The sequence below is a fragment of the Notamacropus eugenii genome, chromosome 4 (assembly GCF_028372415.1).
Source record: "Notamacropus eugenii isolate mMacEug1 chromosome 4, mMacEug1.pri_v2, whole genome shotgun sequence".
NCBI classification, from domain to species: Eukaryota; Metazoa; Chordata; class Mammalia; order Diprotodontia; family Macropodidae; genus Notamacropus; species Notamacropus eugenii.
Window position 1 is genome coordinate 76,380,755 of NC_092875.1, and position 24,571 is coordinate 76,405,325.

Sequence of the window (24,571 nt, forward strand, 5' to 3'; positions counted from 1 at the left end):
AATTTATGTTATCTAATCTCAAGTGGGTCCTCACAGCTGTATGGCAATCTTCTTAATCTTCTCTGATTGGGTGTCTATCACATGCACTGCATCATTACAAATCTTCTCTCCTTTCCTCAAGTCACTTCCCCCACCCTCTTCTCCATTCCTTTTCAGAAGTTCATCGCACTTTCTAAGGGAAAAAAATGAGGCCATTCATCATGAACTACCTCCCTTTTTTTCCCAGTTTTATACCTCAAATGCCCTCAGCATTATCCCCATTCTCTCTTCCTTTGCTCAAGCCACAAAGGAAGAGATGCCTTTTCTCCTTGCCAAAATCAACCCCTATATTTATGCTCTAGATTCCATCCACCACCACCCCAATTCTCTGACTGGAAAGCTAGATTTTGAGATTTTGCTCCTTCAATCATTTTCTCTACTTCTCTCCTTTTCAGTCTCTTTCTATTCACTAGCTCCTTCCCTGTTCCCCAAGAATAAGCCTAAATTCCCCCATCATTAAAAAATTTTCATTTGAATGATGAACAGGAAGACTTCAGAGAGGCCTGGAAGGACCTATATGAACCAATGCTGAGTGAAAGGAGCAGAACCAGGAGAACTTTGTACACAGCAACAACCATATTGTATGAGGAATTTTTCTGATAGACTTAGTCCTTCACAGCAATGCAAGGACCTAAAAAATTCCCAATGGACTCTTGATGAAAAATGCCTTCCACATCCAGAGAAAGAACTATGGAACTGGATTGCAGAATGAAGCAGATCATTTCCTCTTGTGTTATGCTTTGTTTTGTTTTCATGGTTTCTCCCATTCATTTTAATTCTTCTATGCAACATGACTAAGATGAAAATATATTTAATAAGAATGTGTGTGTAGAACCTATATAAGATTGCATGCCATCTCAAGAAGGGGAAAAAATTCTAAAATATATGGAAGTGATTGTAGAAAACTGAAAACAAATCAAATAATTAATTAATTTAAAAATTTTTTCATTGTCCCTATGATGTCTTCAAATCTTCTCTCACAACCAAAATACTAGACAAAGAAGCTGCCTACACTACCTCACCTCCCCCATTCACTTCTCCGCTCCTTGTATTTGGGTTTCAGACCCACCCAATGGACTGAAATTGTTCTATCCAAACTTACCAGTGATCTCTTTCCTACTAATTCCAATGGACTTTTCTCAGTCTTCATCCTTCCTGATCTTTCTACAGTGTTTAACACTTGGCTATCCCCTCCTACCCCAGCTAGTTTCTGTGACACTGCTTTCTTCTACTTCTTCTAATATGTTATTTCTTCTCAGGTCTTTGTAGCAGAAGCATCTATATCTCATACCTTAGGTGTAAGTATACCCCAAGTGCTCTCTCTTAGTCCCTTTCCCTTTCTCTCTCTACATTCCTTCTTAGGAATCTCATTAGCTCCTACAGATTCAATGATCATCTCTATGCAGATGATTTCCAGATCTTTTATACATAGTTTTACTTCCAAGTTTCTAAGTTCCAATTCCCCCCAGCACCAACTACCTATTGGGTACTTCAAACTGGATGTCCTGTAGTCATCTCAAATTCAATATTCCCAAAATAGAATCTCTATTTCCCTGAAAGTCCATCTGTCTTCTGAACTTCCCCATTTCTATTAGTGCCTTCCCTCTGTTGATTATCTCCACTTTGTCCAGTATGGATCTTGTTTGTACATAGTTGCTTTCATGTTGTCTCCCCCATTAGACTTTAAGCAGACTGTCTTTTGCCTTTCTTTGTATCCCTGTGCTTAGCACAGTGCCTGACACAGTAGGCATTTAATAAATTTAATAAATGTTGGTTGACTGATGATCAAGGACACCATTATCTGTCCAGTCAACCAGATTCATGACCTTGATGTCATCCTCAACTCCTCACCTTCCCTCACCTCACCTATATCCAATTAGTTGCTGAGTCTTTTCAATTCATCCCTTCCTCTCCTCTCAGTCATCACCTTCCTGGTTCAAGCCCTTATTACCTCACCTAGACACTTAAAATAGCCTCTTAATTAGCGTCACTTCCTGACCTCTCTCCATTATAGTCCATCCTCCACATAGCTACAAAATTGATATTCTTAAAACTCAGGTCACATGTTACTCTCCTGCTTAATAAAAGCCAAAAGCTCCCTGTTACCTCCAGGATCAAATACCAACTCCGCTTTAGCATTTTGTAATAAAAGCCTTTTACAGCCTGACTCCAAGCTACCTTTCTAGATTTATTGCTCATTCCTTCCCTTCATACACACTTGAGTCCAGCAATATTGTCCTAGCTGCTATTTTTGAAAGAGTGATCCCTATGCCTGGAATACACTCCCTCCTTACATCCACCTCTTAGAATCCTAAGAACCACCTTCTTCTACATGAGGACTTTCCTAATTCCCCCAGTTGTTAATGCCTCCCTTCCTCCTCCCAAGAAGAAAATGCCTTTATATTTATCTTTATATAATTCTATGTTTATATGCTGCTTCCTCTGATAAAATGTAAACTCTTTGAAGACAAGGTCTATTCTGTCCCCAACACCTAGCATGGTATCTGTCACATAGAAGGTGCTTTAAAATACTTATTTGCTGATTGAGAACCACTTGACTTTTGGATTGAGCATAGCTCCAACATGATGAACAACCCAGATATTACATTCCCTTGCTGGACTTCATAGTGCTTTTATATATTATAATAATGCCTTTCTGTAGCTTTAAAGGAAAAAAATATTCAAGCCAGTTTAGACTCTTACATTATTGCAGTTCCCAAGGATCACATGGAATACCCATCCTTTGCACACAAATTCCAGTAAACTCAGACAATGCTAAGTCACTGAGTCTATGAATGCAATGGGCAAGGAACCAAGAAAATAAAACTAAAATGGCATAGTGGCTCTAAGATAACTACAGAAAGCAGATTTAATATGAGAAGTGGTGGATGAAATATGCAACATGAGACATACATTTTTGGATATAACCAATATGGGAATTTGTTTTTTTTCTCTTCCCTCCTCCATCAGGAGGAAAGTGGGGAAAGAGAAAGTAAATACTTGTTTATTGAAAAAATTAATAATATTTGAAGTCATATTTCACTCAATACATTAGATTAATTTGGACCTGGTCCAAAATTGTTTAGCACAGTCAAAGCAAGGGGTATTTGTTGGAAGATGTGTTTACAAGCTTAGGTCCCTCTGGTGGCCAGCAGAGATACCGCAGCCTCTTGAGAGAATACGATCTCTTACGTGTGCCAGACAGAAACTTACAGAGCTTGGCTGGAGTTCAAATACAGTACCACCTGATGTCTAATTCTGATATTGCACTTTCTTGCTAGATAATTAAAATCATGACATGATCCCTTTCTGCAAACTTAAGGAAGGTAGCATTAAAGCCATATAACCAAAGGATCCCATATGGGAGGCCAGTGTCATACCAAGGGTAGAGGAGGAACAGGAGGAAGAAGAATGAATGAATGAATGAATGAATGAATGAATGAATGAATGAATGAATGAAGAAAATTCCCAGGGTAGACAAGAGGAGACAAGAGGTAGACAAGGACACATGTAGAGGGGTTGGTCTTGGCACAAAGAGAAAGGGGAATGATGTTGAGATTATTTGAAACATAAAACAGGAGACATGTCTTTAATTAATTGTAGATGGATTTCTCAAGGGATTTTGCTAAGCAAAGAAGGAGAGACCTAAAACATAAGCTTGAAAGGTTGGTACGGTTTGAAAATAGTTTGAAAGGATAGTGAAGGCTTCTTAAGAATGGGAAAAATTTCAGTGCATTTAAAGGTAGCAAGGAAGGAGCAAATAGGGAGAAGGAGAAGGTTAAGGACGTTGATAATGGAGGTAATATACTGTGGAAGACATGAGAGGATGAGATTAAGGGTACATGTAGAGGAGTTGGACTTGAAGAGGGGAAAGGAGACCACTTCATCAGAGACTCAAGTAAAGAAGAAAATAGTGGGGCATTAAATCAATGCGATATGAGATGAGGAGGAAAATAATAATAGCTAATAATAGTCAATATTTTTGTAGCACTATGTGCCAAGCACTGTGTTAAGCACTTTAAAAATATTATCTCATTTGGTCCTCACAACAACCCTGGGAACTATGTGCTATTATTATTCCCATTTTACTGATGATGAAACTGAGGCAAACAGGGGTTAAGTGATTTGCCCAGGGTCACATGGCTAGTAAATATCTGAGATCAAATCTGAACAAGATCTTCTTGACTCCAAGCCCTAAGTTTTATCCACTGCCCCACCTAGCAGTTGCTTTAGCTTGTGACAAAGGGTCTTAATATTTTTTTAAGCATGATTTGACATATAAAAGACTATGAAAGTATGGGATAAAGCTGAAGATTTGACGAAATATGAATCTTGCCTCTGCTGGGGGAAGGAAGGGAAATGATGCCCTGGGGAGGTCTGAGGAGAGAAGAGATGGTTTGGAATAATAACTGTGGGTAAGTAGGCTAGAGAATCAATTAGAGAGGAATATGCCTTGCTGTAGACCCAGGAAAGACTAATAACAAATTTTTTGTGAACTCAGTCAGCAAGGGTTGCTATGACTTCTCCTGCTGTGAGGAGGAATAGATGAAGCTGATGATGAGCATAATTCAAAGCTAGAGTTTGACAGGGCATGAATGAATGATAGCACAAGAGAGCAAAGGATTCAAAAGTGGAGACTAGAATAGAATTGCATTGATTCATGAAGGGGCCATGATTGGGGCAGCCAGATAGTGTAATGGGTAAAGTTCCAAACCTGGAGTCAAGAACACTCATCTTCCTAAGTTTAAATCTGGCCTCAGACACTAGCTGGGTGACCCTGGGCAAGTCACTTCACCCTGTTTGCCTCAGCTTCCTCATCTGTCAAATGAGCTGGAGAAGGAAATGACAAAACACTCTCTAGTATCTCTGCCAAGAAAACCCTAAATGGGATCAGAAAAAGTTGACACAACTGAAAATGACTGGTCAACAACAAGATTGGAAAGGAAAGAAATTGTGACCAGTGGAGATGAGAAGGGTGGAGAGATTTTATTAATGACAATTGTCAAACACCATAGAACCAAGCACACATATGCCTGAGACACAATAGAGACCTTCTCCTTTCAAGCTGACATGAAACTATGAACAACTACTTTTTGTCCATTCAATAAGTTCCAAATACATGTAATTGTAGTAGTATCTAATCCATATCCTTCCTTTTCTGTTCCTTTCTTTCTTTCTTTCCATCTTTTCTTTCTTTCAACTAGATTGCCATATCTTACCCAAGCTGGAAAAATGCAACAGCAATCACTGATGAACTTTATTCCACTACTGATCAGCACAGAAGCTTTGGCTTGATCCATTCCTGACCCGAACTGGTTGACCCAGCCTAATGTTCTCAGAGAGCTCATCATATTGATGCTAGATTTAAGATGGATATCTTATTGGCTTTTAACCCTACTGCAGCTCAGAACTTCCTAGCTCAAGAGATGGGATCACCTCGGCATCTATGACAGGGTTAACATTCCCTCTCAATTTTTTCCACCAGGATAGTATAACCTTGTCAAATGCTTTGTTAAAACATAGGTAACATAAAAGCATATAAAAATACAAAGCATCTATCAGTCTAGCTGTTGCTGTTTGCCATTCATTTTCAAAGAGGAGCAATGACATCATGGGATCATATCTTGACCCTCTAATGAATTGGATTTAAGAGGGGTAGAACTGAACAGACTCACTCTCTCTTCCCGAGTCACCCAAGTCCAGCAGCAAGACAGAAGTCAAGAGTACTGACAATGGTGCAAGAGGCAGTGGATGTCCTTCAATGCCTGACCAAATTCTAAACCCTCCATATTACCTGCTTCAACCACCTTCATGGCTGTTGGAACAAACTGTGCTGCACCCAGTCTGCCCCAGGAGGTCTTCACATGTTTGGGATAGACAACCCCCAACTCACTGGATAGATTTGAAGGCTATCTTTACCCTCAACTTGGCTTAGCCCATCTGCCAAAAGCGTTTGGGATATGCCACTGCCATGCTATAACTTCCTGGAGCCACAGGTGAGAGTTGGGTGACAGGTGGACACCAGAGGTGGATGAGCAGCCCTGAACAGGTTCTCACCGCATACAGTCCTCTGAACACCCACACACCTCAATCCGTAATGCTACCAAAAAAGGAAATGAGATTAGTTTGGCCATGACTTGTTCTAGCTGAGCCATGCTAGCTCTTTGTGAAGGCCAATATGTAATGGACTCATGATTTATCTCACTAACTAACCCTTTACTTACACCTCCTACAGATGTTGCCAAGAATCAGAGACAAGACTTGTAGCATAAAGTTCCTCTTTTCCCTTTTTCAAAAACATTTACCCATTTCTAATTTTAGAATATCATCTAGTCCAACCTTGTGAATTTGGAGCCAGGATTCAAATTTCAATCTGAGTACTGTAACCCAAATCCAGGGTTGTTTCTACTATACTGTGTCTTTCCAGTTGTCTGAGTTTTTTTTTTCTGAACATCATAGGCACCATCTACATCAAATTTCCTGGCATAATGTCCAAGGTGTTTATTATTTATTTTGTAAATACTTACTTTTGTACGTAGTATCCTTCCTCAAACCCTACTCTTCCATGGAACGTAGCTCTACGTCTGTGATCCCTAGTAGTATAACATAGCCAGAAACCCAGCCAGTTCTAATTGCGTCGGCAAGGAATTGCTAAATTTTCAGTGACAGAATGTGCACCTCAGAAATATGCAATTGCTACAAATCTGGGTCTGATACATTTGTTTTAACTGCTAGACTTAAAAAAGTATTAACAATTCAGGACTAAACTTAAAAATATAGGTGCCTACATTCCCTCATCCCCGCCCGTCCCTCCAACCCTAGAGTGCTCGGGTGTTAAACTTTTACCAGCACATCCCTGCCAAGTTCTACGAACGTTGCTTGAGCAGCAGAATGATTAGGAAACGAATTCATCTTCGGACTAGAGCCCTGGAAACTGGAGGCTAATAAAAATAACTGGCATTTATATACCGCATTCAGATTTGCAAAGTGCTTTACATCTCACTTGAGTTTTACAAAATCCCTGATAATAACCATCATTTTGTCTCCCCCAGAGCAGGCATCGTTCTCATTTTGTCTCTGTACCCTCATCCGATAGAACGGTGCCCAGAATATATACATAGCATGCCTTTAAACGCTTGGCGATTTATTGATTCCCCGTTTACGTATTAGCACGCCCCCGAGACCGCGATGCCAGCTGGTGAAGAACAGCGATTGTTTTACCTAATCCTAGAAGCTGACACCAAATCATGCACACAATAGGTGCTTCATAAATGTTGGTTTAAAGTTGAAATGCAAGGTTAGAAGGCCAGTAGCTAGGTCGGCCTATGTCTCTTTCTTCCCCCCTTCCCCCTCCAGCAACTAAGGGGAAGACGTTCCGTTCACCCAGCCCGCCCAGCCAAAAGCCTCATCTCGAGAAGGACTATTTCCATTTCGCTGTCAATTACTGTCACTACAGCGCCTGCGCTAACGTCGGTCCTGGGCCCCGCCTCTCTTCGGAGATTCTCAACTGCAGGTTTCCAGACGGTCCACATGAGGGCGCAAGCGGAAAACCCTCCGGTCCCCACGTCTCTATCGTCCTTGGAGGACAAGGGCAGTCTGTCCCGGAAGTGATCGGGCTCCAGAGCCCAGAGTTTCCGGGGTGGGAGGGGAAGGCTGAGGTGACCCTCCCAGGAGCTGAGGCTGAGGCCTCAGAGGTGGCAACAGCAATGGGTGCGCACCTGACTCGACGCTATTTTTGGGACGCAGAAGCGGAGCCCGACCCGTTGCACATGCCCACTTTTCCCCCGGATTATGGTTTCCAGGGACGCAAGGAGCGAAGTAAGGGCATCGGCTGGGGTTGGGGAAATTCGGAGACCGGGGCAGAAAAAAAAAAAGCCTTCCACGGTCTAATGCGCAGGCGCCGAGCGGGCGAGAAAGGGCCTGGGATCACAGAGGTGGGGGCGGGGGAGGGGTTGGGTGCTTCCGGGGGCAGAGAGGGCAGGGGGTGCTCCCGGCCCTGCCACTTTAGTTTTGTGACCTTGGGCTAGTCATTCTACTTTCGTGATCAGTTGCCTTCCTCTGTGAAAGGAGGGGTTCCCAGGTCCCTTCCCGCCCCGAATCTGCGATCACTCTTGGACATCGGAAGGTTAGGGAGTACGCCAGCTTCCACCCATTGCTTCTAACTCCACAAGTCCGACCCATCTTCCCTTTGATGGCCACTTAAAGCCGGCCTACTGTGCACCAGGCACTGTGGGGAAGGGGAAGGGAGTAAATGTGCCAGGCGCTGTGCCCTCGCAACAGCCCCGGGAGGCAAGTGCCCCATTTACAGCTGAGGAGACTGAAGCAGTAGAGGTTGAAGTGACTTGCCCAGGATCACACACCTAGTCATTAAATATTTGACAGCTCGCACGCTCCTATAAGCTTTTCCAGACTAAACGCCCCGTTTCTTCACCCAGTCCGAGTGACTTTCCCTGGCCTGGCCGCTCCCCAGCTTCTCGTGTCTTTGCTAAAATTTGCCCAATATAGTTTGATAATTCACGTGTATGTAGCACTTTTTATAAATCATCTCATTTGATCCTCATACGAGCCTTGTGGAAAGGTGAAAGGTCATTAGCTCTTCTTGCTCTCATTTCAGATGAAGTGACTTGGATTTATAGGGAGTAAGTGGCTTGACCTAGAATACAAAGGGGCAGAGGTGTATTCAAGTCCAGCAGAACTGAGCACAATAGCCCAGAAATGGTCCGACCAGGGCATAAATCAGTGCTACTGTGATATCCCCAGCCACTTTTCTTAATGCAGCCTGTTTATAAGACCCAGCAACCCAAAGACAGCAAACTGGGTCTATGCTAGTGGGGTTTTTTTATTGTGGTTTGGGCGGGGGGAGGGTTTTGCTTTCCATATCACTCCTGATTTGCATTGCTTTTGTAGTCCCCAAAAATGTACACTTTTTTTCTATATTATCTAGCCAGTTCTCTCCTGGCTTATACTTACAAAGTTGAGGGGTCTTGAATCTAGGTATAAAGATTTTGCATTTATCTTTATTAAATTCCACCTTACTTTATATAGCCTATCCTCGTAGAAATCCTTTTGGACAATGACTGTTATCCAACATGTTAACTATCCCTCCTAGTTTTGTATCATCCATATTTTATAAGTATACCTCCATCCAAGTTATTGATTGAAACATTTAACAAGGACAGATGCACTGGAACATTCCACTATGCACCACCCTCCAAGTTTATATAGGCCCCATAAATACAGGTCCAAGGCATCCTGAGGATCTTGTGTCACCTAACATGTCTCTTCCACAAGGACTGTTGTCTAATGCCCAGCTCAAACCTGAGTAGACTGCATTGAAAGCTTTCTCTTGAGATGAGGTTACTTTTCATTCATCGCTCCCTTTAATGTGTTTCAGAATTTTCCCACCACCCTGTTTGCGAGTTTTACACTTTTCACACTTTTCTGTTTTGGGGAGTGTGACATTTGCACTTCTTCGGTTCCGTAGCACTCCTCCTGTTCTCCAAGATCAGTTCACCAACAGCAGGCCAGAAATTTAGCTGCAATTTTGTGTATCCTGGGATGTGGTGTGGCCACGTCTAGTATCATGAACTTCTTGAGGGCAGCTAGTCTGTAGCTCTTCTACTTGGGTTTCAAATCCCTCTTAATCATTCTGCGTCTGTTCTGGCTCCAAAGAACAACCAGACACAAAATAAAAATGGCATTTGTCATCAGTCCCAACCGTCATAACTCTTGAGCCTTCTTGAATATGCCTCTCCACTAACAACTTTTTCAAAGCCCTCTTTTGCTATCTTTACTATCCATTACCAGTCTTAGAATATTCTGGGCCAGGGGTAGGGAACCTGCAGCTTCAAGGCATCATATGACTCTCTAGAGCCTCAAATGTGATCTTTAACACTGTCTTTCCTCACATCTCCTTTAAAATCTACTCTTCCAACATCTAGAGAACATGACTATTTCTGGTTTTCCTAGCTTCTGACTGATTCTATGGTAAAGGAGTCACTTCCCATCATTTCTGCTTCCACAGCCAGTGCCTTCTTGTTGCTCAGAATCAGGCATAGAACAGTTATCCTTGTCACTTTCTTTGTAGGGGGGCAGATTCCAGTTTGCTATCCCAGGTGAGGAAGAAGATTGGTGTATGAGCAGCAGTAGTCAGGGGGGTTCCCTGAAGAAAATGGGGGAAGAGGGCCTTGGGTAAGGAAATGAGACATTGGGGCAAGACCTCAAGCTCAAACCCTTATCCTGGCTCTCCATTGCATGCAGTGATGGTCGCCACACAGCAGGAAATGAATGATGCACAGCTGCTGCTGCAACAGCGGGATTACTGCGCACACCATCTCATCCGACTACTCAAGTGTAAGAGGGACAGCTTTCCCAACTTCCTGGCCTGTGGCCATGAGAAACACGTCTGGGACCTCTGCGAGCACCAGGAGTAAGCCCACTCCCCATATCTCCCCCATGTGCCTTTTCACTCCAACCTAATCTCTCCACTCCCCCACCTCACCCCCAGCACATGCTGGAAACAAAGGCCCAGCTCACACTCCAATACCCCCAAGTACCAGGAGTAAATCCTCATACCTCCTGTCCCACTTCCTTTTCCCACACTCATAAAAACCTGGGTATTCTGCACTAAGCTCCAGGAATAAGTCCCTGACTACTCATCTCCCATGAGGAAGAATATCCTGAATCATGTGTTTAGGAGGAGAGGGGAATCACTGAAATCAACTTGACAAACACAGAGGGAGTAGGAGATGAAATGGAGAAAGGAAGTGGGGGCCAGATTATGAAGGCTCATAGGTCTGCATTTGTTCCTTTGGACTAATGAGAACCATTCCTGTACAGAGGAGGATTTAGGAAGGAGACTGGTAGTATGTGTTGAAGAGATTGGAGGTGGGGCGACCAGTTATAGTGGAAACTTTGTAAATAGGTGAGAGAGATGAGGCCAAGCTAGATGGTTTAGTAGTGCAGAAGGTAATTAGTAAACACAAATAACTCTGAAATAACCAATACTTCCAGTCCTAGGACGGGCCCATTAACAGAAACCTGCTAATTGAGTTTTCCTTGGAAGGAAGATGAGGAACTTAGCTTTACCCATGCTAAGTTTAAGCCTTGGCAGAATCTTAAAGGAGCTGTCCAGAAGATCGTTGGAGATTGCAAGTTCCAAACATCACAAAGTCAAGGCTAGACATGAGAGATTGGGAAAGCCTTGGGAATGGTATAACCCCTAGCACCTGTCCATCATTCTCCATTCCTGGCAAATCCAACTTATAAAGTGACAACACACAGAACATGCCCAGGGATGGACAGGAAGATACTGCCAAACCAAGGAAAGCCCAGAACAGCTTTTGGGAGCCCCGGCTATGCCAGGCTTAGGTGAAGTTAGACCCAAAAGGAATGAGAGGATGTCTTCTTGGAAATGGTAGAAGTCTGCTTTGGACTGGAACCCTTGGGCCTTTTAACTCCTAGGAATTCTCATACTTAGTTACTGCTGCTGTTTGACAGGCCCCAAAGAGGTAGAGGGGGCATTGGCAATTTACAGACCTCAATGATAACTAGCCTGACCCACTCCTATCTTTCTCCTAGCTATGTGGGCCGCATGAAAGAGTTTGAGCGGGAACGGCGTTTGCTGGCACGACAGAAGCAGCGGGCAAAGAGTGAAGTTTCAGAGCCAAAATAGCCAGTTATACTGAGACCTCAGCTCTTTCCCCATTACCATGTACAGCTGGATAAATAAACACTGTTTTGACCTCCAGGCCCACTTAAAGGCCTATGTTTGCCATCACAATCACTATGTGTATACTGGGGGCCTCAGGTCTTCCCTGACTAGCCCCCACCTCTAACTCTCCTCTCCCCAGCAGGCTCCCTTTGGTACCTGAGACCTTTTGGGAAGAGGCAAAGGATAGATACATAGGGTATGGATGGCCCCTGAAGCCTGAGCTCTCCCTAGTAATCATCTTGAACTTTACAAGGTTTCTCTGCTTTCAGCTACACCATGATTAGATGAGTCCTCCAGCCAGCACCCATGTGTATACTTGTAATATGTCTCCTCTTTAAAACTTCAAGCTGGGTAGACATCCCAGTGTTTATTTTCCATGCTACACCAAGGAAAGGCCTTCTGCATGCTGTGTGAGGCTTCTCCCCCTACTGACCTGATGTAAAGATACAGACTGCATGCACGCAAGATTAGGTGTATGAAAGTACCCACAATAATTAAACTATTAAAGTATAATCCACCAAGTCTGTTTGGGCTTATGGCTCCTATTTAGGCTCCCATCTAGTACCTTCCACAGTGCACACCGCCAAGGAATCACGCAGAGCTCCTAGAATTAGAATGTTTTATTCCTGTAGCCAGAAAGCAAGACCTTCTAAGACCGATATCCCTTCTGCAGTGCCCATGTTATGTTTGAGTCAGGAAAAGAGGTGAGGGCCAAGCCCTCTGCCCAGGCAACAGCTGAACTGACCTAGGGTCAGTATTGGGACAAGAAGGGGACAGTGGGGTGGGAGTTCTGGGCCCCACCCCAGGGCACAAAATCAGGCTGAGAAGCTGCTCAGTGATAATCCCCAAGGGGAAAGGCCACTCCAAGAGGGCAGTTTAGAGAAGGAAGGGGATAATGGGAGAGCGTAGTGGGGGGTAATCCCGGAACTCCTTCAGGTAGCTGCGATGTTTCCCTTTGGCCCAGATGGTCATTTGGATGAAGCCCACAAGGGAGAAGAGAGCCACTGTAGAGAAGAGAAGGGAGAGGCAAGAGGGTGAATTCCCTGCCTCTGGTAGTACAGGAAGACCCTGTTAGGTATCTTGGGATTTGGAGCCAGGAAGATTTTTGGTTCTTCTTCTGTGGTCCAGCTCCTTCATTTCACAGATGAGGAAACAGGGAAAGAAAAGTGACTACCAATGACACAGAGGTAGTAAGAGTTCTCTCAAAATTCAGGTCCTCTGACTCCTAAATATAGTGCTTCCTCCTTTGCTGAAGTGAGTGGAAAAACCAAATGCCAAGGTTATCTTAGTTCCCCAAGTCCAACCTGAATGTATGCCAGGGGCATAGAAAGGCAGTTAGGAGTCTCACCTGGGAGGCACTGGGTCATGATGGCAAACCCAATCCAGGACCCCACCTATGGAAGAGAAAGGTCAGAATGCAACTAAGTCCTGATATCCCTACCAAATACAACCATCCTGGTGTAGACTGGCTGAAACAGGACAGTGACCCTTATAGACAAACCTGCCCACCTCCCAAGGTAACTGATCCAGGTGATAAAACAACCTGGAGCTCTTGGTTTCTAGTACAGGTCAGAAAATCTTGGCCTGAATTAAGGCCATGGGAGAGGAGAATGGAAACTATTTGCTCCTGATTTAGTGACCTAAAAGCCTCCTCAGTGCTGGGACCTATGGGATGTCCCATTCTACAATCCGGGGTCCAAGGCTCTAAAGAGGAAACTGTTAATGCTGGCAAAAGAGAATCCTAAGTCCAACAAATCACAGAGGGAGCAGATGCAGAAAATGAAGGGGAGAGGGTCTTACCTCATATGTGTAATTGGGACATGACACCAACAGGAAGAGCCATGTGAAGGGGTTCTTGGTCGGATAAGGTATCTTCCGGGTCTTGGAACCTGTAAGAGAGTGGGAAAATATCAGTATTATACACACTTGGCCCTAGAGATTTAGAACTTGACGAACCCTAAGAGATCATCTAGTCCAGCCCCACTTATTTTACAGATGTGGGAAAGGAGCCCATAGAGGTTATATGATTTGTCCAAGGTCACGAAGGTAGCAGCAGATGCCACTCATAGTCTCTTAACTATGCTCACAGCCCCAACAAACAACCTGGCAAACTAAGCAAGCATCTATAATGTGCAGACATGACTAGCACAGACCTGTCTGCTAAGAGCTCCAGCACTCACCTGCGGGCCGCAGATTCCTCAGAGCGATGTGAATGGAGAAGTTACCTAGCTGGCAGAGCTGGGAGAGGGTCATAATTAGACAAGGTTCTGGCCTCCAAACTACCCCCTCCCAAATGGATTCTACACCTCCCTCACTTTACCCCCTCCACATACAGACTGCTCCACACACATGGGCCCCCTTACCACAAAAATGCCAAGTGCCAGTTTCACCTGCTGACTACCATATGCTGAGGAGGGGAGAAGAAAACAGAAGAAAAAGGGGGAATGTCAGCTGAAGGGACTGGCAGCTCCCCAGAGACAGCGCTGAGATGGGGCCACTCACTTGGGGGAGTGTAGAGAGGGTGGTTGATATAATAGGCCATCCAGGCAGCAAAACCCCAGTAGTAGGTGCAATTCTGAAAACGGAGAGAAATGGATGAGGACACTTGGAAATGCAATTCTAGAAATAAATCTCAATTTATCTATAAAATATGGATAATAGTTCTTGTACTACCCTCCCTCATGGCATGACAAAAGTATGAGCTTTAGAAAAGTGAAGGGATTTGTCACACAACTCATGTCAGAAACGCCATTTGACCCCAGTTTCCAAACTCTTAGTGTCAGCTGGAGCTCAGAAGCCACCCATCCCCACCTGTATGTGCACAATAATGTGCTCATCTACCCATGGGGAGGTGCCCCAGGAGCCCCAGAGGCAGCCCCTCCTCCACCCATCAGGATGCTCTCTAAGAAGCCCCTTTGCAGCTTCCTCCATTACTCACTCCTAGTTTTCTCTATGAGGCTAAACAGAACCACTCTGGCTGCTCTTCCACATCACAGTCCTTCAGATACATGAAGACACTTATCATAGGACTAAGTCTTCTCTACAATCTAAACAGCCCCCATTCCCTTCAACTCATTCTCATATTCAAGGCCCGTGGCTATTCTAGTTGCACAATACTCCAGATGATGGGTGACCAGTGGATGTATAAATGGGACTATCCCCTCATTTTTGAAAGTTATGCTTCTGTAAATGCAATCCAAGATTACAACAGCTTTTGGCTACCACACCAGCTCACTAGAGTAACAAGGTGACGAAGTGGATAGAATGCCAGGCCTGAAGTCAGGAAGTCATCTTCATGAGTTTGAATCTGGCCTCAGACACTTCCTAGCTGTGTGACTCTGGACAAGTCACTTCACCCTGTTTGCCTCAGTTTCCTCATCTGTCAAATGAGCTGAGGAAGGAAATGGCAAGCTACTCCAGTATTTTTGCAAAAAGAAACCCAAATGAGGTCACAAAGAGTCAGACACAACAACAGCAACAACAACAACAAATTGTTGGCTTATACTGAGTTTATAGTCTGCTAAACCCCTGCTCTATTTCAGGCAGGCTCCCACCCAAAAATGCCTCCCCCATCTTGTGCTTGTAAAATTAATTACACCATATTACTTCTTTCTCAAAAAATTAAAACAATGCTCACAATAATGCAGCATTTTAAGATCTTAAGAACATATTCCCTCACAATAGCCCTGTGAGGTGGATGGTTTCAAGTATTGACACATTTTATGGATGAAGAAGCTAAGAGCTAAAGAGGCTGTTACTTCCTGAGGGTCTCACAGCAAGTCATGTAGGAGCCAGGATTAAAACTACATCTCTCCTGACTCAAGTTCCTTATGTTGCATTAATGCCGTCTCTCTAGTAAATCCCATACTGGCCTAGAGCCCAGGGAAGTCAGTACAGCAATGGGGAGAGAAGGAATCAGGCAGGGTGACTGATGACCTCATCATCTCCAACAACAAAACCAATGAGTCAGCAAAACATGCTGCCTCAAGTCTGGGGAGGGGTAAGTAAGAGCAGGCTTCTCCTAGAGAGAGTTCTGGCAAGGTCTACAATGAAATCTCAGCCTTTAATGAACATGATCAGGAGCCCAGGCTGCCTCTGGGAGCTTCAGGGCAACATATGGGCCACCAAATTGAGTAAGACCACAGCCAACTGACAGGATATTCTGCAACATCGCAGGACCCTAACTAAGTCCCCTGCCACAAAGTCAGCAGCTTGCTATTCAACCACCTGAAAACGTGAAGCTCTCTCATGCCAGATAGAGGATAGAGTCAAGGCACAATCTCTGTGCTCACTTCCTTCCGTCTTCCCTCCACCCAGCAAGGGCTAACCTTGAAGATGTTACGCAAGGGCATTGTCCCATGAGAGAAACGGTGAACAAATAGCGTCTCCAGTAAGCGCTTGATGTAGTGGAATGAGTGACAAATACAGGCAAGACTAGAGGGGGAGGAAGAAAGAGAAATAGCTCAGAACTCTGGGTCCCACAGCCTACCCCACTCCACCCTCAGGCCCTGCTAATCACAACAGGGAAGGAAATTACAGAACTGGAAAGGACCTCTGAAGTCTTAAGAATCATAGGATCAAAGCTGGACAGAATTTTAAGAGATTTCTACCCCAACCCCCTCATTTTACATATGAGGAACTGAAGCCCGAGACAATAAAGGATCTGCCCAAGGTACCAAAAGTGGCAGTAAGTAGGAGAGCTGGGACTGGAAGCCTAGCCTAACTCCAAAATTCATTCCACGACATGGCCTCTCCAATGACATCATGCAGGCCTGTTGCTGAGCAGCAATCCCTTCATCCAACTGCCCCAACAAGCCCTCATCCCGACCCTTTCATGCAGCCCTCCAGTGATGGAGTGGGAAACTAGGGACCAGGGGGAATGTGGCAGAGCTGGACACACTTGCCTGAGTTTACCCACTCCCCTGCCCAAAAGCCATACTCACTGAACCACAGTGTGCCGGCTAGATGTGAAGTCATACTTGTGACTGTAGATGAAGGGGACTCGGAAGTAGAATAGTAGGTAAATGAGGAGAGGGCCAGCATACTCTGTCAGGAATACCTGGGCATCGAGGGACATAAGTAAAGGGAGGGAAGGGAAGAAGGCCACATATGGGCGAAGGGTTTCCAGGGGAAAAGAGCATGGATCTCACCGTCACCCAGCTGATTTGGGCTCCCAGATCCCGGAAGTAAAGTGTGGCTGTGGTCCCCACAGGCAGGTTCTGCAGAATGTCTTCATCCTTCAAGGACTTGCCCTCTGTATGAGAAAAGGGGGAGAAAGGAACCCACAAGGATGAGACCTCTACCCCAAAGGTATTGTGATGAGTCAGGAAGTTTGAGTACTCAGAGTGCAAGAGCAGGGAAAGAAGATGGTTCCCTATAAAAGTGTTTACTCACTAGGATCCAGCCGCAAGGACTGCCGGGCAGCATACCACTGGGGATCTAGGGAGAGAGAAGCAGAGAAGATAGAAGACCCTTTCCTGGTAATCTATCACCTCAGGGAACATGGCCTTAAGGTGGCCCACCAAACCTTTTAACACCACACATCCCACCCCAGTCAACTGGTCAAGCTCTCTCCCCTCTGCTGCTTAAACTCAAGAGATATCATCATATCAGGGAAACATTCCCTAATAGGAAAAAAGAAAATTATTCCTCTTTTTGTACAACTTCCAATGTTTCCCTCATCAACAATTTATCCCTTTGCTTAAATATGGAGTATTTCAAGTCAACCCACCAAGGGTTTTGAGAATTCATACATTCATTTTTTTGTTTACTTAATGAATGTCATTCTACCACATCACAATGACTATCATGAAAGCAAGAAATGTTTTAAAAATAACACTGCAATATTACTAATGACACAGGAGGGAGCTCTCACCAACCAACAATGAAAATCATTTTCACAGCAAGAGTAAGATTTTGGTTTGGTTTTTTCTTTCATTACTTCGTTCTTTTTCCATGACACTGGTGTACTCTGACTCCTGTTCTTGGTTCCCAACTCCAGCCTAGCCTGCATGCCCAAAGGCAGGCAGTGTCTAGCCCAGTACTACCAACAAAGAAAGCTTAAGAAGGGCCAAGGAGACAGTGTAAACCATAAAGCTCTGACTCAGCACCTCTCATCATTTCTCCTTCTCTGCAGTCTCTTGGGGGACCTTGGTTCCCTCATCTCTAACATGAGGAGTCTGAACTAGATGACCATGTGGACCCCATCCAGCTCTGATGGTTATTCTGTGAGATTCCTGAGAGGCCCAGCGCCCCCCTCAGGGGCCAAGATACATACGTGATTTTGTGAAGAGGTTCTTGATCTCGGCAATGGTGGCATTGGGTTCCACCTGGGAAGAAGTGCACCAGGGGAGGCGTTAGCTCTGGCAGGAGCCAGAATCTCACACCTCTTCTTGGGTGTGTTGGAGGGTTGGGGGAGGGGAGTGATAAGGGGGCTTCTCTATGCAGAAGGAAAGGATGGAAGCAGAGTCAAAGAAAGGGAATGTCTCCTGGTGGAAGGGAGCCAGCTCAAGCTACCACCTCCAGGGACTAGGGTGTCCTAGAGCAGAGTCTGAAAGAACCTTGCTCTCATCAAGGAAGTAAAGGCTAAAGGGGAGAAATCATAAACCTCAAAAACAAAAACTCGGGAAATGATGTTTATAAGATGGCAACAAATCTGTTTAGGGTCAGCAAAGACCATGAAGAGGCAGGAACCCCAGAGTGTATGGCTCTGAGAGAAAATCTGGACAGAGCCTTCTCTTCCCCATTCTGGGGTATGCCTCAGCCCCTCTAGCACTGGAGTCATCTTCTCTACTCAGCTTCCTCTCACAAAGGTCAGAAAATCTTATTCTTCCCAAAGTGGATGTCTGGGGGAAAAAGGGAGGCTGGGGAAGATTCTCATTAGACCTTCCTTGCCTTGGGCAAGGTTATACTCACTCTTATATCCATTAATGTAAGAGTGAGAGAAACTCTGCCTTCCAAGGGCACAGACCCTCAAAGATATGAGGAATAGGCAGTAACTAGCCAAGCAAACACCTGCAGGTGGCAGACTTGCCCCAAACAGGAGTCTTAGATTGGCAAAGAAGCCCCAAACCCTTCAACCAATGGGAAGAATCTGTCCAAGTCACAGCTGTCAGAAGGGATTTAAAGGTGTGAAAGCTCTGAGTGAAGGCGGACAGAGAGGGCTAAACACCTCAGGAGACATAGGACTAGGACTTCCTTAGGTCTGACAGAAAATACAGAATGGGTTTTGAGATTCAAGAAGCTGGTTTTCCTTGAGAAGGTCCAGAACATTATGTGAGCCTTTAACCTATAGTCAAAGCATTTTGTCTTCCTCCTGACAAGTAACAGGTATCAACCAAACCAAATCCTCACTCAAGGCTTAAAGGACAAGATGGAACTGAGTACCTGTATTTTCATGCTCATTCTCCTCTTTCCTAGAATTCAAAAGAGCTCCAGGGCAGTTCATACATCATACCTAGGGGTTTAGACCTGTTCCATTTTGCAGCTGAGAAATGGGAGGTAGAGAATCTATTAGCTAGTTCCCATTTACCCATCACTAGGAATCGCCAAGCCTACAAATACTCCCTAGTGACACTGATGCATACTGAAATCAACACTAAGTATCCACAATGTGCAAAGCCCACAGTAGAAGCAGGCAGGAAAGTTAGTCTAGAGAGGCAAATATGACATAGGGGAAAAATGATGGGACTTTGGGTCAGAGGACCAGGGTTCAAATTCTGTCCTGCTATAAAATACTGGTGACCTTGGGAAAAAAAATCACTTAACTCTTCTAGACCCCAAGTTTCCTCATCTGTAAAATGAAGGAATTAGACTAGATGATCTATGAGATTCTCCAGCTTAAAATTCCATGATCCCGTGGCTTGTCTGTACCCAATGTCCCTCACCCCCACCTCCTATAGCCATGCACACACCTCAATGAAGGACTACTTTCTCTATAACTAGGGGTGTGGCATGACTTCCCCAAATAAGGCAAGAGTTAGAACTCAAGCACTTATATTTCTACTTAAAATGCACCATTTATAAGATTCTCCTCCCCTTCCCTCCCCCTTCCCCCCACTCCCTCCCACCAAACCATTGCCTTGGGAAATTGGCCTCTTACTTTTCAAGAGTTAATATATGGACTGGGCATGGAGGGTGTGAGAGAGAAGGTATAAGAGGAACAAGAAAAAGTGCTGAGGAGTATGCTTCAGTAGAAGCTGGGCCAAAGTACCCAGGGTTCCCAAGATACCCACCAAATAGGTCCCAGCAGTTACTCAAGAAAAAGGGATCTTTACCTTATCCAGGAAACATAGCTTCTCCCGTGTCTTGGCATCCAGAATCTCCACCTCAAAGAAGAGAACAGCCTTTTTGCGTTTCTTAGTGGCTTTTGATGGGATAATTCGGGGGAAACTGTTTATGCTGGGGGCCATCACCTGACTGGACTCTTGGGCCACCATGTTCATATTCATGTTGTCAAGCCTCTCCACTCTCTGCCACTGGGGAGTGCTCTTAGGCAGATCCACTCCCAAAAGTATTGGGGAGGGGGTTGAGGCGTGGCTCCAGCTGCCAAATCCAGATCCCAATCAGCTTTTCAAATCAGCCCCCCAAACCGATCTTCCCTGCTCGGAAATGCCTCCTGTATGACCCAGCCCCTAGAGTCTGATCAAATTCTGCCACGGTGCTGGGAAGTGAGCTAGTCCCTGATCCTAGTACTGCCAACTCTCCTCCCAGATGTAATCTGATCATGCTTAGACATGGACCATTACTGTTTTCAGCTAAATATAAAATGAAGCCCTGATAAAGTCCAGGGCCCTCTTTTTGAGGGAACCCCGAAAAGGACCCATGGTGGGACAGTTCTTATATCTCCCATGGGCACCAGAGCAGGCAGCCTTTGGACTTGGGGAAGTGACAGGTGGGAAAAAGGTACAGTATACCATAGAGACCCAAATGTGCCACAAACCTATTCCTTTTTGGATTGCCAAGGCAGATCCCATTGTGTTCAGGTTGAGATGTCAGGTAGTTTAGAAAACACTATCCTTGCCTTGCCAATGGCAGCTACCATAGCCCAGCTAAATAAGAGAATAAAGGGCCAGGTGTACAAGCACAACACTTGGACCAGTAGAAAGAATGCTAAATGTGGACCAAAACCTAGTTAAATATCCTAAACAAATCATTTAACTTCTCAGTTTCTTCAATCCTAAAATGAAGAGTTTGACAAAAAGACGTCTAAATCTATTATCTTATGATCTCTGGAGCACATCTGAAACTTGAAACATTCCCTGTTCTCGACCCCCAGGACTCTTTGCCGACCTCACACCCCAGTTTCTTCTCCTTCTCATGGTTACTTCTGGGATCAGGACTCAATCAAGTTGCAGGGTCAGACAGGGGGTGGAAAGCTGGAGCATGAGCCAAGGCTCTCCCAGCTGCTGAGAAATCCCAGCTATTCTGAGAATCTTTGAGATGACAGCATCCATTTCCCCTTCAGTTCCAACAGACACTTTGGATTATTTTCCATGAGCATTTATGTTCCCAAGAAGGTGACAGATTCCTGCAAACCCAGGTCCGAGACACCCTCTTTACATATAAGGAAAAACTAAGAAATGTCACACACAGGTCACTAAGCAGGAAGGTTTAACTCAAAAATCAATCTCCTTCCTTGAAGAATCCCAAAAGCAAGTCTAAAGTCAAAGGCAAAATGAGTACAGCTAAAAGTACCCTGGACTTGTCATCAGAAGAGACTTGAGTTTGAATCCCACCTCTGACATTTACCAGCTGTCAGACTGTGGTCAAGTCACATTTGAGATTGTTTTCTCATCTGAAAAATGGCAATGATATTATTTATTTGCACTACCTAACCTCACAGGATTGTTGTAGGTAAAGTTTGCCCTCTTGTTAATCCTTAAGCACTACATAAATGTGAGCTTATAACTACTATAAAGGCTACTTTCATCAGAAAATATCAACAGCACCCCTGTGTGTTCATCCTTCATTGCTGAAGAAGACCATGCCATCAGAGAAATAATGACATGACTTGCACTTGACTTTGTTTTGAGTGAGGGAGGGCTGTGCAGGTCACCAGCCTCACTTCTCCTCCTCCAGAGCCATCTGAATCCAGTGACCAGATATTCATCAGAATGACTGGAGATGAGCCAGGATGAGGCAACTGGGGTTAAGTGACTTGCCCAAGGTCACACAGCTAGTGAGTGTCATCAATGTCTATAGGAAACGGCCCAACTCTTTATCCAGGCACTCAAGGCCACCTAGCATCTTCCTGCCTCACAATCACAGGGTATAAACAGGGACTTCAGAGCCCAACTCATATTTGAATGGGAATCCCCTGAAGAACAATATCCTCAGCTTCTGGTCATCCAGACTCCACTTGTCTCCTACTGTACTGTTCTCCTCCTGCACTCTCTCTCCACTCCAGCCACACGTCTCTTCACTGCCTCCCCTCAAAAAACCTTGCACTTTTCTGCCTCCATACCTTTGTTCACCCCAGTCCTTTAAACTGCTAGGCCTTTCCCTCCATCTTCTCTCAAAATAAAGCACAAATCTGACCTCTCCCAGGGAGATTCTATCTCTGTCCACAGTAACCTGTCTCTCTTTTGAGTTCCCTCCAGCCCTAGCTACCATTCTACTAAGAACCTGCCACACAATGAACTGATAAATATTATTAAACATCTGCTACGTGCTGGGTACTATGTTTAGCTCTGGGGATGGAATAAAAGGCAAAAAGACAATCCCCTGCCCTCAAGAAGCTTACAAACTGATGAGAGAAAGGAAAATCATATACATACAAGGCAAGCTATATACAGGATAAATAGGAAATAATTAACAGGAGAAGGCACTAGAATTAAGAAAGGTAAGGGAAGGCTTTCAGCAGGAGGTAAGATTTTTAGCTGAGACTTAAAGGAAGCCAGGGAGGTCAGCAGTCAGAACAGAGAAAAGAGACCATTCTAGGAATGGGAAAATGATAATGCTTGGAGCTAAGAGATAGAGTCTGTTATTCTTGTAACAGCCAGAAAGCAAGCAGGATTGAAAAGTACATGTTGGGAAGTAAGATTTAAGAAGACTGGAATGTTACAAGGGGTTAGGTTATGAAGGGCTTTGAATGCCAAACAGCACTCTGCATTTGATCTTGAAGGCAACAGGAAGCCACTAGACTTTACTGAATAGGGAGGGGAGGTGTCTTGGTGTTAACACTGGACCTGTGCTTTAAGAAAATCTCTTCAAGTGGCTGAATGAGGATGGACGGGCATGAGGAGAAACTTGAGGCAAGCAGGCCCATCAGCAGGTTATTCCAATAATCCAGGCATGAGTTGATGAAGGCTCCCACAAGAGTGGTGGCAGTGTCAGAGGAGAGAAAGGGGTGTATTTGACAGATGTTTCAAAGGTGACATCAGCAGACATTGGCAACAGATTAGATACTAGATATATAAATGTTTATTGTCTGGCTGTGCAACAAGTTCTTAGTGAGCAGAACAGTAGCTAGGGCTGGGGAACTCATAAAAGATCACTGTGGATGAGATGGGATCTCCCTGGAAGAGGCAATCTTAAAAGACTTCCAGGATTTGGGGAGAGACAGAGGCGAAGGGCTAGCAGGTTGAGAGACTTGTGTGAACAAAGGCATGGAGGCAAGGGTTTGTTTTCTTTTTGGGGGGGGGAGGGGGCAGTGAAGAGACAGTGATAATGAGGAGTCCAGGATAACTACCTAGGTTGAGGGACTCAGAAGGATGAAGTTGCCCTCAACAGGAATAGGGAAAAGGAGGGGTGGGGGGGCCTTAAAGAAAAAGATGATGAGTTCCGTTTTCAACATGTTGAGTTTGAGATGTGTACTAGACATCCAATCTGAGGCAGTTGGAGACCAGAGATCAGAGATCAGCAGGAAAGGTAGATCTGAGAATCATTAGCACAGAAAAATGTAAATTAAATCCATGGTAGCTGATGAGATTACCCTATAAAGTAGTACAGAGGGAAAAAAGAAGACAGCCCAAAACAGAATCCTGAGACACCTACAGTTAGAGGGTATGATCTGGAAGAGGATCCAGCAAAAGAGACAGAGGAGTGATCAGATAGGTAGGAGCGAGCGGTATCCCAAAAACCTACAGAGAAGAGAGTATATAGGAGGAAAGAATGATCAATAGTGTTAAAGGCTGCAGAGAGGTCAAGAAGAATGAAGACTGAGAAAAGGCTATGGATTTGGCAACTAAAATCATTAGTAACATTGGTCTAGTATGGCTAGTTTTCACATGTATATGTCTCAATATCCCAATTCTGTGGTAAGCTCTATGCCTTACACACTTTTGCATCCATCTTGCACAAATAAGATACCCAGGAAGGAGTTGCTGATTGTCTTTTTTTTTTTTCTTTAATCAGAGTCTGCTCCGGTCCAAAGTACTCTGAAACACTAGGGCTGAAGAGAGTCAAAACAAAGTCATCCAAACTCACACAGCTTGGTACCATGCTGATGGTCTATCTGAGGACCTGATATATGTGTGTGTGTATGTATATGTGTGTGTAAGTATATGTGTATATATGTATTATATATCATATATAACCTGAAACTTTCCAAAAGGCAACCATTTGTGAAGCCTATAGAAAAGAGAGCCTCTACAAGGCCCTACTAGACCCCAATAGCACATAAGTACCATAAGTTCCTACAACTAGACCTGGGATGCACTTTTGGAGGGCTGCAGAAAAGCATCACAATTAGAGAATTACAGAATCTTGGAAATGAAAAGGATCTCCAAGGACATCTTAGTCCAACTAATACTGGAGTAAGGAGGCAAGGGTTTGTTTTCTTTTTTGGGGGGGAGAGGGGGCAGTGAAGAGACAGTG

The 24,571-nt window shown here is 44.5% G+C and overlaps 2 protein-coding genes across 5 annotated transcripts in view; one reads left to right on the forward strand and one right to left on the reverse strand.

Annotated features, from left to right (window-relative positions):
• The first annotated feature begins 7,530 nt into the window (after positions 1 to 7,530).
• Positions 7,531 to 11,788, forward strand: NDUFB7 (NADH:ubiquinone oxidoreductase subunit B7). Its single transcript, XM_072602075.1, has 3 exons — positions 7,531 to 7,857; positions 10,300 to 10,468; positions 11,620 to 11,788. The coding sequence occupies exons 1-3, from the start codon at positions 7,746 to 7,748 to the stop codon at positions 11,711 to 11,713; spliced, it is 375 nt and encodes a 124-aa protein (XP_072458176.1). The 5' UTR covers positions 7,531 to 7,745; the 3' UTR covers positions 11,714 to 11,788.
• Positions 11,789 to 12,357: 569 nt separating this feature from the next.
• Positions 12,358 to 24,571, reverse strand: part of TECR (trans-2,3-enoyl-CoA reductase) — a 31,684-nt gene continuing 19,470 nt past the window's right edge. For 2 of the 4 annotated variants that reach the window (XM_072602071.1, XM_072602070.1), the window contains 13 exons: positions 20,029 to 20,079; positions 19,139 to 19,238; positions 18,030 to 18,081; positions 17,147 to 17,191; positions 16,903 to 17,006; positions 16,696 to 16,811; positions 16,081 to 16,186; positions 14,255 to 14,327; positions 14,116 to 14,159; positions 13,933 to 13,990; positions 13,553 to 13,641; positions 13,101 to 13,146; positions 12,358 to 12,756 (listed from right to left, as the gene is read on the reverse strand). In XM_072602071.1, the coding sequence (XP_072458172.1) occupies positions 12,629 to 12,756; positions 13,101 to 13,146; positions 13,553 to 13,641; positions 13,933 to 13,990; positions 14,116 to 14,159; positions 14,255 to 14,327; positions 16,081 to 16,186; positions 16,696 to 16,811; positions 16,903 to 17,006; positions 17,147 to 17,191; positions 18,030 to 18,081; positions 19,139 to 19,156 (879 nt within the window). In that variant the 5' untranslated portion in view covers positions 19,157 to 19,238; positions 20,029 to 20,079 and the 3' untranslated portion in view covers positions 12,358 to 12,628. The remainder of the gene's footprint in view (positions 12,757 to 13,100; positions 13,147 to 13,552; positions 13,642 to 13,932; positions 13,991 to 14,115; positions 14,160 to 14,254; positions 14,328 to 16,080; positions 16,187 to 16,695; positions 16,812 to 16,902; positions 17,007 to 17,146; positions 17,192 to 18,029; positions 18,082 to 19,138; positions 19,239 to 20,028; positions 20,080 to 24,571) is intronic. The other 2 variants (XM_072602069.1, XM_072602068.1) reach the window with 1 other exon arrangement.

Coding starts and splice junctions, on each gene's coding strand:
- NDUFB7 (XM_072602075.1), top strand. CDS start 7,746: ATGGGTGCGCACCTGACTCGACGCTATTTTTGGGACGCAGAAGCGGAG. Junction 7,858..10,299: donor CCAGGGACGCAAGGAGCGAA/GTAAGGGCATCG, acceptor CATTGCATGCAG/TGATGGTCGCCACACAGCAG. Junction 10,469..11,619: donor GACCTCTGCGAGCACCAGGA/GTAAGCCCACTC, acceptor TCTTTCTCCTAG/CTATGTGGGCCGCATGAAAG.